The following is a 17,719-nucleotide window of genomic DNA, read 5'->3' on the forward strand; positions in this document are numbered from 1 at the left end:
TCAGGGCCGGGTGGCAGGAACCCAAGAAAGGAAGTGTTTTGTTGGTCCAGGTGTCCATTCCTGCGGTCTGGGCAAAGCACCTGGAAACTACGGTAGGAGGGCAGGTTCTTAGGAATGGAGCCTCTGTGGCTGGGATTTCAACACTGCCAGCCTGCAAGGTCCCACTGCAGAGTGGCTGTGGCTGGTGTGTCACTTTCCCCTGTCATCCCTCAGAGCTCCGTTGAAAGGCCCACCATGCCAACACTGGTGGAAAAAGCAGTCTGTTGGCTTCCCCCTACCCGCCCCCACCAAAAACCATATGATGCGTTCCAAAGCCAAACAGAAATGATGTCTGAATTGTCTGCCCCCACAGGTCTCCTTCTCTAGTGCGGATAATGGTAGCTGTTTACGAATACAAAGCATGCTGAGCCTTTCATGGAAGTGAACAAAAAGCACCATTCCAGAATGGGGGCCAGGAACCCCCACCAGGACAACACAAGCAGGGCACAGCGGAGGTGGAAAAGGCCATCGTTCCACAGCGCTGGTGGGCTCTGGGAAGGGGGGAGGGAAACTGAAATAGAGCGATAGGTGGTGTCCCTCCCTTAACCCTGCCTTTCAGCAGCAGAATGGGAGCCCTGCTTGGAAGGACGGGAGGGGAGAAAACCCAGTTACTGTGCTGCTCTGAAAGTGCACTCACAGTCACAAGTCTAGTGCCTGGCCTGGGCCAGGGGGCAGGAAGGTAGAATAATCACCCACACCCACTGCTGAAGCAGGGAGGAGCTGACATGTGGGCAGCACGGGGAACTCACTGTCAACGAATGAGACCACGCCTTGGTGAGGGCTGGAGAGAAAATAAGATGCTCCAAGGCCCTGCCTCCTGCCCTGCAAGCAGCCATCAGGAGATCCCAGCTTGCCACTCTCTAACTTACCGTAGTCATTTCCTGGTGGCAGAGCCCTCCCATCACTGCAGAAATACGACATTTCTTCCTACCTTCCAGGAGAAGCAAGACAGAGGCAGGGCAGGGCACCGGCTCTACAGTCTACTGGCTGGCAGACCTCAGGCAAGTCAGCTTTTCTCTCCCGGCTTCAGATTCCTCACTTGTAACCTGGACGTTATCTGACAGCCTACACTGCCTCCTTCGTGGCAGAGGAGCAAATGAGAACGTGCTGCAGGAGGTCCTTGCAGAGTCCATATAAGATGATAAGCTTATGTGACGGGACCTACCCAGAGAAGGAACTGAGTGTGTTCCTGTACTGACAAACACCAGTTCCAGGGGCACACAAGGTGGTGGGCCACTTATTCAGGGTCCTACAGCCAGGCCTCGGGAGCAACTCTGCTTCTCCCTGGCCTCTGTTTACCCCTATTCCTGACAGCAGAGAAATGCTAGCCACATGCTGGGCTCCCAAAAAACTCAGGGAGCGTTTGCCAGGCCCTCAGAAGGGCAAGGAGCAGCACGTGCCAGGGTGCTTGCAGGGTGCGGGTTCCAGAAGCGACACACGTCCAAGATATCCATCAGCCCCAGTGCCGATGAGTGTCAACGATGAGCTGCCGGGAGAGCCATGCCCGGATCTGGCCCAGCCACTGGCTGTTGCTTCTCCAGGGCACAGAAAACTTGGCACCATCAGGAGCAGCAAAAACACTTAACTTTGCTGGAATAGTATCAACAGTCAGATGTTCAAAGTCAGGGCCAAGAGCCAAGCAAAACTCTCTCCATCCACTATGCCCTTCCCAGCCCCAAGGTCAGAAGAGGCGAGCAGCTGCTCCCACCCCCACTGAAGGGGCCCTGTCCTGAGGGTGGAGCCCAGTCCAAACACAGTCTTGGCGTTTCAGTCCCAGAGTGGGGCAGGTGGAGGCCAGACAGGGTCAGGGCTGCCAGCCTGGGTGCGTGCCCCCAGGAGTGGGACCATTTCAGCTGGCAACGGGCCGGCCCAACCTGTTAATCATCAGCTCTGGAGAAGCATGCCTGTCCAGGAAGTCAGAATGTCCATCCCTGGGGTCTTTTGTCCTCCTTCACACACATGCCATCTCCCTCCTGAGGTAATGAGGCTTTTTCTAAGAAATACTTATAAAAAAGAACTGACATGGCCTCTCTGGGATCCAAAACCAGCAGAACTAATGCCCCTCCGTGCCTCTACCCTGTCTTCCAAGGAACACGGACACACCGATGTCCCTCAGACTCTCCCCGAGTGGTTTTTGGTCCTAAGGTCTTACCTCCCACCTCTGCCCCCCTCATTCCTTTCCTATCCCATCCCCACCCCCGACGGATGTCCCGAAGGCCAGGCAAGGCACTCACCAGATTTGGAGTAAAGCACTAATACATTATTTCGGGTCCTGAGAAGTTTTTTCAAGTCCTTGGGGTCAGAGATCCTCTCAATGAGCGAGGAGACCTTTGTGGAGGACAGCCGCACTGGCAGGACCACCTGGAAATGAAGGAGACAAGGAGAGTGAGCCTGACCGCAGCTCCTGGCCAGGCCCAAGGAAGAATGGGTGCCTGCAGGTATGTTGCCTACAGCACATTTTACTTCAGAGGGATAAGACGACACTGTCCCTTCTCAGGACACTAGAGCTGCCTTTTCACCCCATCCCCCTCTTCAAGTCACCACACTCCCAGACACTTCCCTGTCCACTCTTAGTCTCTGGGTCACTCTCTTCTTCATGCCGAAGGCTCTAAGGGTTGCATACGATAGACACATGCTGCATGGACATACCTGCCACTCACTTAACCAGGACCCCTCTGGGAGGTCAATGTCTACATTCTACACTGCACCATACACTGGAGCAACGTGAAAACTCCATCCCACTTAGAAGCACCAAGACACAAAATCCACAGAGAAATAAGATCACTTCTGATGTTTAGGGTGATCTTGACGGATGGGTGAGGGGTTTTCTGCTTTCCCTACTCAGCCAATAGCCTCAGGAAACCAGCCACCAAAAATGAGCTAATTGTCTCCAAGAACCCTGAAACCCTTGGGCTCTGGAGATACCAAGTCACCTCTGCAGGCATGATAAAAGGTAGGTTAAAAGCAGAATGAGTGAGTGAGTGAGTGAGTGAGCGAGTGAGTGAGTGAGCGAGTGAGTGAGTGTGTGTGTATGTTTTAAAAGTCTGAATAAGGAGCAGTCCCACAGCAGATCCTCTCACAGCTGGCCAACAGCCCCCTGCCCGGCTGGCAGAAAAACAGGGCTTACTATGCGGTAACTATAGTAAGAGAAGCTCTGCTGGGAGACACCAGGCTGAGGGCGGACGTATGGCCCTGAGAGACAACAGGGGGTTAGGAGAAGTCTACAAACTGAACCTTGAGATCAACCGCCCCCCCCCCGAGCCCCATCCCCCAGAATGCTGCCAGTCTTATTTACCCAGGAAGGAGATTAGAGAATTTTTCCCTGGGGAAACAGAGAAGCACAAGAAAAACAACCTAAAGACAGTGACTTGGAGATCCTCCCATGAACTAGCTGAGTTCCCCTCGAATACCCACTGTGAGGCCCTCTCAGTAACAAGTGCCCTCCAGCCCCTCCCCACACTCATTCTCTGATCGTGTGCTAGTGCCTTGCTTTTCAATACACGCGGATAACCAAAGTTCACCAGATAGCTGAGGAGAGCCCTTAACACAAAAGACAAGGGCAAAACAAGCTAATAGAAAGATAAAACTTAAGATTAAAAAAAGAAAGGGGGAGAGAATCAAGATGGCAGAGGAGCGAGTGGAAGTCACACTGACCTCCTCCCAGGACCAACCTGGAATGACAACTAAATTGTGGAGAAATCACCTGGAACAAACAACTGAACAATAGCGAGAGAGGAGCCTTGTAACCTCGGAGACAGAAGAATCGGCTTTAGCACAATCTAACTGGCAAGGAGTGCGGTAGGGACTCGAGAAGGCGGGCGGGGTGCCCACGGGCGGCAGCACCAGAAGGATATTGAAACGGCCAGTTGGATCCCCCTGAGAAGAGCAGGGTCTAAACCAAAAGCAGGGATCTCTAGCCCACAGCACCAGAGCTCAAAAAGTACACAGAAAACAGCCAGCTGTGAAAAGCTGCAGGATTGCTATCTCTGCCAGAGACAGATGGCTGGAGATGCAAAGAACTGTTTAAAGGGCCAACGCATAAAATTTTATTTGCAGCCACTTACCCTGGTCTCCGGCAAAGGCGGGGGCAGAGGGGGTTAGGGACGCCTGAGGAGAAATGGGGGAAGGAGGCTTTGGGGAGAGAACTGAGAGAGTAGCCAGCGGGATCTCGGTGCTGACTCGTTCCCCATGCTGCAGCAGCCATCTTGCTCAGGCAGAGACCACTCCCCCTGAGCGACACCAGCGTCAAAGGACCCAATAGCCACACCACCCTGTGCTGTCTAACCTGCCTGCAGAGTGCAGAGTGGCAGCCACAGACAGTAGATCCCTGGCTAAAGTGGGTGCAGAGAGGTCTGGCGACACTTGAGGAGAGACTGGGAACAGAGGCTTTGGAGAAAGAAAGGAGAGAGTAGCCGGTGGGATCCCAGTGTGGACTCCTCCCTCATACAGCAGCAGCTTGAAAAGATCCAATAACCACCCCCTGCAGGAGGGCCTCCACCCCACCCTGAGCTGTCTAAGGCACCCTGCTGAGTGCAGAGTGAATAGATGAACAGCTGAAGGAGACAGCCACAGACAGTAGATTCCTGGAAGTCTCGAAAAGACTGCCTAAGGTCAGACAGGGTCAACATCTGACATCATCAGGGGCAGACCCAGAAAGTAAAAACAGCAGTCTCCTACTATAGAAGTTCACACCACAAAGTCAGGAAATCAAGACAGACCAACTTAAGAAGCAGAAGCAAAAGAGAAGAGTCTCACAAATAATGGGAAGACAAAGAAATACCCCCCACCCGAACGGAAAGGAGAAATCTCCAGAAAGAGAACTAAATGAAATAGAGGCAAGTAAACTATCAGATATTGAGTTCCAAACAACGGTTATAAGGCAGCTCAGTGAGCTCAGAGAGAATTACAAAAAACTACAGGGAAACTACAAGGAACTTACTGCAAACTATATCTGCATGAAAAAGGACATAGAAACTATCAATAAGAGACAAGAAGAAATGAAGAATACAACCTCTGAATTGAAGAACACAGTAGAAGGAATCAAAAGCAGGCTAGATGAAGCTGAGGACCAAATCAGCGAGCTGGAGGACAAGGTAGAAAAAAGCTCCCAGAAAGAGCAAGAAAATGAAAAGAGACCCAAAAAGAATGAAGAGGCATTGAGGGAAATGCAGGACAACCTGAAACATAATAATATCTGTATAACAGGGATATCAGAAGAAGAGGATGAGGAAGGGATAGAGAACCTGTTTGAAAAAGCCGTAATGGAAAACTTCCCTAACTGGAGGAGAAAAAAAGTCAGACACATCCAGGAAGCACAGAGGGTCCCATTCAAGAGGAACCCAATGAGGCCTACTCCAAGACACGTCGTTATTAAAATGGCAAATATCAAAGACAAACAGAGCATCCTAAAGGAAGATGCAAGGGAGAAAGAGGTAGTAACATATAAGGGAACCCCAATACGGCTATCCGCTGACCTCTCAACATAAACACTGCAAGCCAGAAGGCAGTGGCAAGAAATATTCCAAATCATGAAAAGCAAAGGCCTGCAACTAAGACTGCTCTACCCAGCAAGGCTCTCAATTAAAATGGAAGGCGAAATAAGGAGTTTCCCAGACAAAAGAAGGCTAAAAGAATATACATCCACCAAACCAGCACTGCAAAATATGCTAAAGGGACTTGCTTTAACATGTAGAAAAAGTTTCTATGAATACCCAGTTCCTTTCAGAATTGCCAATTCTTGATATCACCAATATTTTTAATACTCATTAATCTGATCGTGACAATGATGTTATTTTAATTGTTCCTTCATTATTTGTTGAAACTAAACCTGTTTTAGTATATTTCTTGCCTATTTCTATTATTGTTTTAAAAAAGCTTTCAATGACTTTTTGGTATTCTTTATCTATTTATTGATTAAAGGTTTGTAGAATTTTTTCTCTAAAAAAACCCCTATTAACCATGTTTTAGATGTGTTGCAGATACTTTTCTATTCTATTCCTTGCCTTTAACATTTTTTATGTATATTATTACATAGTTAAATGTTTAATATAGTCATATTGTCAATATTTACTTTATAGCTTCTGGGTTTGAATATTTTACTTCAGGTCATGAAAAATAGTTCTATTTTCTTCTAAGACTCCTTAAATTCTACATACTGATTTTTAACTCACCTGAATATTTCTTGTATAATGTGTGAAATAGGGCTCTGTATTTGTTTTATTTCAAGTAATAGTGGTCCATGCACCATATCTGTTGAATAAGCCTTATTTTTCCCCATGGATTTGAAATATCGATTTAATCATATATTACATTGTTAGACAGATATATATGTTAGTTTCTACAATGCGCATTATATTTCACTGATCTACTTGATTATTTCTGTGCTGGTGTCATGTTGGTTTAATTGCTGAGACTTTATAATGGTTTTAAATTTTTTAATATTTTATAATTAACTTTGACACTTAAAAAATAAATAAAATCAATCTGCATTTAAGAAAGAAAGAAAGAGAGATGGAACTCCTAAACTGGCAACAACATGGATGGAACTGGAGAGTATTAAGCTAAGTGAAATAAGCCAGTTGAGGAAAGACAAATACCATATGATCTCACCTATAAGTGGACTCTACTCAACAAAATAAACCACAGGCATGGAAACATGGAGCAGGCTGAAAGTGACCAGAGGGGATGGGGAAGGAGGACAATGGTGGAAAGAAGGGGAAGGGACTAGACAAAGAACATGTATGAATAACCCATGGACATGGACAACAGAGTGGGAATTGACTATGGGAGAGGGGGCAGGGTGGGATGGGTGGAGGGGGGTAAAGGGGTAAAAACTGAGACAACTGTAATAGAATAAACATGATTTATAAATTTAAAAAAAAGAGAAAGAAAAAAAGGAAAAAAAGAATAAAACAGCAAAACTATAATTAGTATTCTCAGAGAAATAAAACAGTGCATCCATAAAACAAGAATAGAATGTTATGAGAAAGGCACAGTCAGAGAGACTCAGGAAATACTCTTAGAAAGTGAAACTCATAAAAATAAAGAACTTGCAACACAGTTAAAAGTAAAAGTGAAAAATACTCCAAGAAAATAAAATGAAAAGATTGAGGGGGGAAAAAAATGGGCCAAAGGATAAGAAAAATAAGAAGCTAGATCAATTAAGTGCAAGAGCCAAATTAAAGGAACTCGAGAAAAAAGACAAAAATGGAAGAAAAGATATTGTCAACGAAACAATTTAAGAAAACACCCCAGAACTGAAGGCTGTGAGCTTTCAGCTGAGAGGGCACAGCATCAAAATAAATAAAAAATAAAAAAAAAAGAAAAAGAAAGAAACCTCTCACCAAAAACATTCAGAACACTTCTAACAAAGAGTGGATTTGAGTTTCACAGGGGGGAAAGAAAAAACAAAAAAACCCACATATAGAAGATCAGGAGTCAGAATTGGCCTCAGACTGGTTATCAGCATACAAGAAGACAATGAAGCACTGCCTTCATAATTGTCAACTGCTGTGACTTCCAACTGGCATTTATTCTATAACCAGCCAAGCTTCAATGGTGGGTACAGATTAACTCAAACTATAAGATCTCACGTGTGCACAATTTACTGCCAATGCAGCCTTTCTCAGGAAGCTACTGGAAGTCATGTTCTACAAGAATAAGATGTAAATTAGAAGTGATAAAGACATGGAATGTAGGAAACAAAGGATCCAAGAGAGAAAAGAGGCAAGGAAAATTACCATGTCGATGGTAAAGAGAAGTCCAGGACAACTGTTCAACAGCTTACAGAGCAACCAGCCAGAAAGGAGCAAGGACAGGAATATGGAAGAATGTGATCAACAAAAAGAGGCAACTGTAAGTTATCTGATATGCTTGATCATATTAATCAGTTAAATTATCTGACCGAAGTTGCACAGTTAATAAGCAGGGCCAGGACCTGAACCCCCAGACTCTCTAGTTGACTCAGAAGTCTTAAGTCTGAGCTCTACCACTCAACAGCTAAGATACCTAAGCAACATCACCCAACCTTCTAGAGGCTTAATGCCGGGCATCTGACATGGAGATAGTAACACCTCCTCCATAAAGTCCTCATGGGACTGCTGTGAAGATAAATTGGGATAACTTACTGAACACACTTTATAAATCGTAAAGCCCTACAATAGTATCATTACCATAATATATAATACAAATTTCCATCTCAGCAGAGAACACAGAAATGTGGTTTAGTGTTTCTAAATACAATTTGCCATTAGATTTCAAGGTTCCTTCTCTCCAGGGTAAAACCATCCAGGAGAGGTGCTGAGGAATTATTCCTCCCTCATTCTGCCCTGCCAGAGCCATGGACAATGCCTAAAGTCCACTGCCCTTACGCAGCCCACTTTGAGAGCACACCAAAAAGTTAATTCCACTTTATTATTACATGTTATTTATTCTGCTGCTCACGGACAGCTAATGGGCTTCAGGCTGGAAAGTTCATAGCTCAACGCACAGGATTAAAGGGGAAAAAAATCTGTTAAAAAAACACACTGACTCTGCTGTTTTTCATCCTCAAATAATCTGCAGTTAAGAAAAACAACTGCCCTTGCCCTGTGCCTGGGGATTCTGACCTGTGGACCAGCCCTCCTGAGACTAGCAGGCACCTGTGCTGCTGAAACTGGGGAGAAGGAAAAGGGGAGGGAGGGTGATCCCAGTGCCCACCTGCCCAGGCAGCTCGGTGGCGTGTAGCTGGGCTGCAGCGACAACGCAGTGTCTACAGCAGAAACCACAAGAGCCGAGTCTCATGACAGACCCACAGCTTCCTTCCTATAAAACCCAGCAAATCCCTCCTGTCATCTGATCAGTGGCCACCCTCAGAGTAAATAAACCACATTCCAGCCAACCACCAAAACTTCTGACCCTACTTTTTTTACCCTCACACAGGAGAGAATTTAAGCTCAACCACAGACGCACTGAGCAAACTGCCTCTGCTTAACACTATTGCCCGATATCACACTGGGACTTAAAGTGGGCACTGCCCAGAGACAGGTCTTTATAGAAGGTCTGTCTCCTCCCCACCTGCCTGTCAATACCCCATCCCCTAGACTAGGAGCTAGCTCTGCAGGACAGGGCCCAGAACAGTGCCTGGCTCTTTGGAGGCCTATATGAAATGTTTGTCCAGCATAATAAACATGACAAGGCACACTGGTTACCACACTCCTGACCTACACAGAGATTACCCACCAGAAGCATATGACACAGTGAGTCCATGACAGCTCTCGGGAGACCTGCAAGGGACCACCGACACCAGACAGATCATAGCAGTCAGTGAGGGTCTGGGTTGCAGCATAGTCGGGGAGGGCAGGTGGAGCCAGGCTGGCGGTCTTGAAAGCCTGGCTTAAGATCTTCATGTGGCCATGACCTCAGGCTGGGCAGCCACCAGGAGGCTGGAGGTGAAGGGATCAGCTGAGTGGCTGCCCGAGTGGAAAGAAATGGGTCAATCCAAGAGCCTCAGGGAAAAACAAGAGAATTCAATGACTATTCATACGTAAGCAAGGAAGTAAGAGAAAAGAGGCTAAAATGACCCCAAGGATTCTGGACTAGGAGAGGAACAATAGCCAAAAATGAAAGACTTGAAAAGCAGCAAAGGATTTTGTCTTATGTTGAGGAAGATGATAATAAGCTCAGGCATGGACATGTGGACAATAAGACACCCCAATACAAGCTGGAGAAGAAGCCTCGAAGCCTACCAGGTCGCTGGGGTCAAGGTTTACAGAGAGAAGCCCAAGGAAGGAATACCTCACTTAAAAGGAAAAGGAAGGACAGGACAGACAGAAGGAAAAGGTGGGAAGTGCTTTGTCCACACAAACCAGGGAGGAGACACACAAAAAAGCAGTGATTAATCCACAAGCAGAAAAGTCACTTTGGTTCTGGCCAAGATGGAGGCATAGGTAGATACACTTTGCCTCCTCACACAACCAAAAAAAGGATACCAACAAATTTAAAACCCATACATAACCAGAACTGCCAGAAAATCAAACTGCATATAAGTCTGACAACCAAAGAGTTAAAGAAGAAACATTCATTCAGACTGGTAGGAGGAGAGGAGAGGCCACGTGGCAAGGCAGCGGCTGGAGGACCGGCTGGAGGACCGGGTAGGCAAGGTGGTGGCTGGCAGACCAGATGGCCCCACATATGCTTGTGGAACAACTGGGAGGAACAACTTGGGAGAGAGACAGACTGTCCAAGTCAGGGTTCCAGTGCAGGGAAACAAAGCCTCAAAACCTCTGGCTATAAAAGCCTGTGGAGAATGCGGCAGCAGGAGAAACTCCCAGCCTCACTGGGGAGTCCACTGGAAAGATCCATGGGGTCCTAGAATGTACACAAATCCACCCACCCAGGAATCAGCACCAGAAGGGCCCAATTTCCCTGTGGGTACCAGGGGAAGTCACTGAAAGCCATCCGAGAGCCGAGCACGTGGCATTGTTTGACCCCTCCCCCACGTACAGTGCCACTAGCAGATGTGTTGAGTTGCCCCACCCTAGCGAATACTTAAGGCTCCGCCCCTTCCAAAGTAACAGGAGCGCTGAGACAAAAAAATATGGCCCAAATAAAAAGCAGATCAAAGCTCCAAAAATAGAACTAAGTGATCAAGAGACAGCCAACCCATCAGATGCACAATTCAAAACACTGGTAATCAGGATGCCCACAGAAATGGTCACAAAATGGAGGAAAAAGTGAAGGCTATGCAAACTGAAATAAAGAAAAATACACAGGGGACCAACAGTAAAGGGGAGCAACCAGGACTCAAATCAACAATTTGGAGCTGAAGAAGGAAATAAACATTCGACCAGAAAAGAATGAAGAAACACGAATTCCAAAAAGTGAAGAGAATCTTAGGAACCTCCAGACAACTTAAAACAATCCAACATCCAAGCCATAGGGGTGCTAGAAAGAGAAGAGGAAGAGCAAGGAATTGAAAACTTCTTTGAAAAAGTAATGGAGAAGTTCCTGAATCTGGCAAAGGAAACAGACTTCCCAGGAGATCTAGGAAGCCCAGAGAGTCCCAAAGAAGTTGGACCCAAGAAGCACACACCAAGGCACAGCATAATTACATTACCCAGGATTAAAGATGAGGAGAGAATCTTAAAAGCAGCAAGAGAAAAGGAGACAGTTCCCTACAAAGGTGTTCCCATAAGACTATCAGCTGATTCTCAAAAGAAACCTTGCAGGCAAGAAGGAGCTGGCAAGAAGTATTCAGTCATGAAAAGGCAAGGACCTACATCCAAGATGACTCTATCCAGCAAAGCTCTCATTTAGAATGGAAGGGCAGATAAAGTGCTTCCCAAATAAGGCCAAGTTAAAGGAGTTCCTCATCACCAAGCCCTTATTATATGAAATGTTAAAGAGACTTATCTAAGAAAAAGAAGAAGATCACAACTATGAACAGTAAAATGACAACAAACTCATAACTACTAACAACCGAACCTAAAAAACAAACCAACAACAAAAAAAACCACAACAACAGAAAAAAACAAAGCCAAAATCTAGAACAAGAACAAAATCACAGAAATGGAGACCACATGGAGGGTTATCATGGCGGGGGGTGGGGCGGGAATAGGAGAAAAGGTACAGGGAATAAGAAGCATGAATTGTACGTACAAAATAGACAGGGGGAGGTTAAGAATAGTATAGGAAACGGAGAAGCCAAAGAACTTATATGTATGACCCACGGACCTGAACTAAGGGGGCAGGGGGCTGAATGCTGATGGGAGTGGGGGGATGCAGGGCAGAAGAGAATAAAGGGGAGAAAAAAATGGGACTGCTGTAATAGCATAATCAATAAAACATATATTTTTAAAGAAATCCGCAAGCAAAGGCCATGGCAAAGTCCCTGGACATTATGAGAATCTCAGTAGCATGGTGGCAGGGGGGGTCAAAAGCTGAGTGCTGAGAAGAAACAGCACACCCAGCAGAGGAGCTGGGATGACAATAGAAGGAGCACAGGTGACCCACCCGGGTCAGAAGAATGAGCCGTCTCCACTGCCCATCCGTGAGCACGGGAGAGGCACGGTTTGGAGATTTAGGAGTGACAGAGAAAAACAGGTGGGATAGCCAGATCCAGGGGAACCTGGAGACTTATCGTACAAAGAACTCAGATGCTGGGCTTAGCATTTCCGAGAGCAGGGAGGATGAAAAGCCCATGTCTGGTCTCAGACAGACCTTCACCTTGGCAGGCAAGCACAGGGACAGCCAGGAGGGCAGCCCTCTCCCCCTCCCCTAAACCCGAGGGATACTCCTCCAGCCACTTAACATTCTCCTTTCTCCTCCGCTTCAGTCTATTTTAACCTTTCCAGTGTGCACGCTCCCTCCTTTCCTTAAGATGCAGCTCCAGTGAGCCTTGTTTGGCCTCGCCTAGCATCTCCCTGCAGATTTCTTAAATCACGACCCACAAGCCTTGATAACAACAATAACTACAGCAACAATAACACTGTTAATGATGCACAAACTCTCTGATTTACCAAGCCCTCAGGGGGAGAGGCAGTGTTTGAAAAGTGCTTCGGAAGCCAGGCACCTTTCAAGCCAGCCATGGAACTGTTCCTAGCCTTGGCGGGCTCTTTACATTCTAAGTCATTTTCTTTAGAGGTAGACGAGAGAGAGAAAGGCAAACGAAAACAAAACCCTCTGTTCACCACACGAACTTCTGATCAGCTCCAGTAATTGCTTCCGGTTTGCTCAGCCACCAGCAGCTTCAACAGGATTGGTATCCCTGCCGAGCTGCCCTCAAGGGCTAGACTGAGACCCATGAACCATTCCCCCAGTGCGGAGCAAAAAAAAACTTGGGAAGGATGGCCTGCCTTTTGCTGCTCCTGGGAAACAGAGGCCCCCAAAACTAAGTCCCACTTGCATCAGAGAGCCCCCCATCAGAGTGCCTCCCCAGCCCCAAACCCCTGCCATAGTGCAGCCCCTCCCTCAGAACGCTAGGCCCCTCCATCAGAGTAGCAGCCCCCTCCACCCCTACGCCTCTTCCCTCAGCAGAGTACAAGGCCCTCTTCAGAGCCCAGCAGCACCCAGGGTCCCTGGCTTGTAAGTCCTTACCCTACTCCCACCATGACAGGAGACAATGGGACGGAGGAAACTGGGTTCTCTCCTCATCTTCCATACTCTCTGCAGTGTTCTCCTAACGGGTGTTTGCCCATATCAGACCAGCCAAACGACCCTCGAACCTAATAGGACACTCTCACGTGCTCCCTTTGTGGCTTTCCCACCCCTCAGACAGCACAGAAAGAGAACTACTTCTGCAGTCAGACAGACCCAGGGTCAAGCCCAGGCGCCTTCATTCACAGCATGATGATCTCCGATGTTACTGTGCCTCTCAGAATGTCATTTCCCCACCTGTAGAGGGAGGGAATAACACTGACACCTGCCCTGCAGGGTTGGCTGAGGATTAAACGAGGGGAGGAGGGGAAGTACACAGAGAACCTAACGTAACACTTCGCATAAGGAAGTACATAATAATTATAATTATCTTTAGTAAGAGCATTAGTGAGGCAATTCATAGAGCAAGGACAACAGTAAAATGGGCACCACCTCTTCCTCTCCAGGGCCCAACCTGCAATCAGGCAAAAGAGCACATCCAGGCAGGAAGAAGTGTGCACGCACACATATTCAGCATCATAAAACCTGGGATAACCACCCATCTGCACAGCGGCCCAGACAGGAGCCCACGTAGCACATGTAAAATGCTCCTTCCAGATTTTGTGCCCGTTTGCCCCTCACAAAACCTGATGAGTGGGTACTGGCCTCATCCCACAGAAGAGGAAATTGGGGCTCAGAGAGGCTAAATGACTTGTCAGGGCCACACAGTAGGTACACAGAACTAAGGTCAGAGCTTAGGTCTCCCAGCTCCTGGCCAGAGGTGGTAGCCTGCTTCCCTCAACCCCACAAGCTTCCTGGACTCGGGGCAACCCAAGCCGAGAGGAACACTTCCTTCCCAGGCAGGCCCCATCAGAACAGCCAGGAAAAGCCCCACTCTTCCAGATCCCGTGGCAAGGGGAGTTTCAGCAGAGATTCACACTGACCCTCTGCGTCCCGCAAGCCCAGGGCACCTGTGGTCGGCCCAATTCTCAGGGCCCTGGGGCATTAGCCCAGCTCTGCTGTCAGTCGGGTTCTGTACAGAAGTCTGCGCCCCTTCCACTGCTTTCCCTCCAACACGCAGCACACAAGCTCCTCTCTCTGCACGTAAGTTCACCCACCACCACCACCAGACTAAAGAGTCATACAATTTTGGAAAATAATAGGGAGAACAGTCCTTGTCACATTACACCCTCAGCTTTAAAAATCTCCCCCTCTCTGGGGCGCATGCCAGCACCCTCATGTTCACTCTAGCTAAGGAGGCTGTCTGTCCTCATAGATTCATTATTCAATGAAGATCATGAAACCAGAGGTAATCAATTACATGAAAGCAGCTTGCTAAAGGAGGAAGATTTAAGACAGAAGTTTAACATTTAGGAAAAAGGGTAGAGGTGAGACTTGACCTTTTTTGCTCTGTCACCTGAAAAAAGATATCCTTCTTATGTTGGGAACCTGTGAAGAAGCTGTGAAGAATTTAGTGTAACCCACGTTTTGCTCAAAATAGTTTTGAAATGTCAGAATCCAAAAGTTTAGACTCTTAAGAAGCTGGTGGCAAAGGGATCTAGGGAAAATGCTAAAAACAGATGACCTGAACCCAAGGTCACAGAACTTGAGCTGTTTGAGAATTTAGAGCTAGAAGTTTGGTGGAAAGAGCCCAAAACCCAACTTCTGTGCTGGCTTTGATGTTTACTGATTGTGTGACCTTGGACAAGTCTCTCTTCTCTAAGTCTCAGTTTCTTCCTCTGTAAATGAAGGGGCTCCAAGAGATTTCCGAAGTCCTTTCCAGTTGTGACATTTGGCAAATCTATTCTCACGACCACTACTAGAGAAGTACTATGCATCACTATACCTTACGCAGCTGAGCTTCTCTGGGCATGTAGCCACCCGCATTAAAAGCCCCACCTCTCAGTCTCCCTGGCAGCAACTGTGGCTATGTGACTAAATTTCAGCCCCTGGAATGTAAGCAGAAGCGTTATGTGGCTACTTTTAGAACAGTCCCTAATAGTCCCCTCCTCCTTCTTGCCAGCTGGAATTTGGGAAGGATGCCTGGAACTCAAGCAGCCACCTTGGGACAACGAGAAGAACAGGCTAAGTATGTGGAGTAACTAGATGGAAGGTACCTGGGACTCTGACACCACAGAGTGATATACTGGTCCTAGAACACCCTTTTCCAGGCTTCTACATTAGTGAAATAAATCCTCTTTTAAAGGCACTATCATTGTGTTTTCTGGCACACACACAAATAGATCTTGAGTACCTACTGGAAGAAAAGCTTTAACTGGAAAGAAATATTAACATCTGGTCCATTTGGGATATTTCAAAGTATCTAAGGCATCAAGCCATGCATTATATTTCAAATAAATTGTAATAAGGAAAGAGACAGACAATCATGTTTGATTCACTATGTTCCTACTAATTACCCAGGTTTCACTGTGCCTGTTCTTGTCAGGTATCTTGGTCACCTGGTAAAAGCTACCCACAAATAAAAAGAAAATTAGCTATAGTAACACTCCTATTTCCCTGCAGCCTCTGCCCTTTCCTAGTAGGGGGACCACTGCAAGAGACTGAGAGACTAGGACATCCCTTGCAGGCTTTCACTGGGCTCGTTGGTTCTCTGACACAGGACCTCTCTCAACATTCTTCGCATGCCATCTCCAGCCTCAAGGCAGGCCGCCAGAGCCCAGGACTCAAAATCTCCTGAAGCTGCTCAACCTAGTGGCATCCAGAAGGCTGGAGGAACTAAAGATGTTAATCCACAGAAACCCCTGTCCTCCACCCACCACTTCAGCGTGGGTAGCTCCCTCCCCTCCCCATGCCGTTCCTCCGTCAGCTTACCATACTGAGGATAGCAAACACATCCCCTCAGGACTCCGTAGGTGAACCCGCCTGCTCCTCAGTTGTGCCTTCAGGTCCCACACCGTTCTGAACGACCTGCCTAGACACAGCCACGCTCAGGATTCTCAGGGCCGTGCCAGTGCTGGCAACAGCATGTCAGAGCTTGGAAAGGGTAGCGTGCTACACACTATATTTATTTTGGGAAATAAATACCTGTGCTCTCATAATTCAAAATATAGGAAATTAACCTCAACACAAATCTTGACTGATGGGTCAAAATGTTTTGTTTTATTTTTTAAGTTGAGAATCGCCATGAGTGAACTTAAAATACTGAGCCCGGCTACCTGTCACACAGTGCTGGCAAAAGCCTAAACTAGTACAATTCTTTTGGAAAGCTACTTGGCACAATTTATCAAGTATCTTAGCAGTAGTTATACTCCCCACCTGGTTAATTCCACTTTTGGGAATCTGTCCTCAGGAAATTAGCGGAGGCTCTGACACAGATGTGACTCACATGTTCTTACTCACAAGAGTCAAAAGTTGTAAACAACCTAAAAATCCAACAGTCACGGAATGGTTATTTAGAGTAACCACTCTACAGAATAATACAGCTATTTATACAATGTTTTCAAAGATGGCGCAATGAAAAAATGCTTGTTTTAATGTTACGCTTTAAAAGATAAAATTCAAAATGTGCATGAATATCATTATATGTGAAATTATGCTCAGAAAAGACTGGAAGAAGAAAATGCACCAAAGTAAGCTTTGTCCTTGGAGAGAGTTTATTCTTCCCCTTTGTCTGTTTTTCTAACTCATTATAATAGGCATGATCAATTTTAGTATTTAAAGAAAAAATTACCACCATTTGGCCACCACCTTGGAAATAACTAACAATCTCAAAGTATCATATCTCCCCAGGATAAAATAGAAATGTACAGTACGGAAGCCTGGCAGAAACCCTCTTGACTAAGGGGCCAACGTTGACATACCAGTAATGGGCCACATGGACATCACGTGCCTCCTGACAGAATGCACTGAAGAGAAACATTATCAAAAACCAAATTAAGGGACATTCTTCTAAACTGTCACGGTCACAAAAGACAAAGACTGAGAAATCAGTCCAGATTAAAGGAGATTAAAGAGTTAAGACAACATAATGTACTATGTGATTCTGGACTAAATCTTGAGCCAAAATACTACATTACCTATGTAGAGGGTGAGTATGATAAAAACAAATGTGACAAGATGTTAGTATTTGTGGAGTCTAGGTAGAGGGTAGATGGGAATCCTTGTAGTATTCTTGCAAACTCTTCTTTCAGTCTGAAATTGTTTCAAAATTAGAGTCAGAGAAAAAAAAATCTAAAGAGAAAAAAAGAAAGAAGCCGGGAACACAATCAAATACTGCCTTCCACAGTCCTTCTGATAAACCTCCGCCATCCAGCAAGCGCTCATTGGCACTTTCCACATATGAATAGTGCTTACCTGCCCTTGCCCTGGCCAAGTGGCTCTGCTGATTGGAACGCTGTCCCATCCTAGACACCAAAAGGTGCAGGTTTGATCGCCAGTCAGGGTGTGTTCCAGAGGCAACCAATCTCCCTCCCTCTCTCTCTCTCTTCCTCCCTCAAAAAAGTATACTTTACTTTTTGAAAAGTAAAAAATAAGAGTAGTGCTTATCTGTCCTTCTTCACTTCTAGCTGACTGTCAGTCCTCTGCTCATTTGACATTTTGTACTTTT

The 17,719-nt window shown here is 46.4% G+C and overlaps 1 protein-coding gene across 1 annotated transcript in view; it reads right to left on the reverse strand.

Moving 5' to 3' along the window:
• The window catches only part of PDIA5 (protein disulfide isomerase family A member 5), a 91,289-nt gene that overhangs the window by 62,894 nt on the left and 10,676 nt on the right, over positions 1 to 17,719 (reverse strand). The window contains exon 2 of the mRNA XM_054575206.1: positions 2,274 to 2,400. Within this exon, the coding sequence (XP_054431181.1) occupies positions 2,274 to 2,400 (127 nt within the window). The remainder of the gene's footprint in view (positions 1 to 2,273; positions 2,401 to 17,719) is intronic.

The sequence above is a fragment of the Pteronotus mesoamericanus genome, unplaced genomic scaffold (assembly GCF_021234165.1).
Source record: "Pteronotus mesoamericanus isolate MK-2021 breed Mesoamerican mustached bat unplaced genomic scaffold, CSHL_Meso_final contig_27, whole genome shotgun sequence".
NCBI lineage: Eukaryota > Metazoa > Chordata > Mammalia > Chiroptera > Mormoopidae > Pteronotus > Pteronotus mesoamericanus.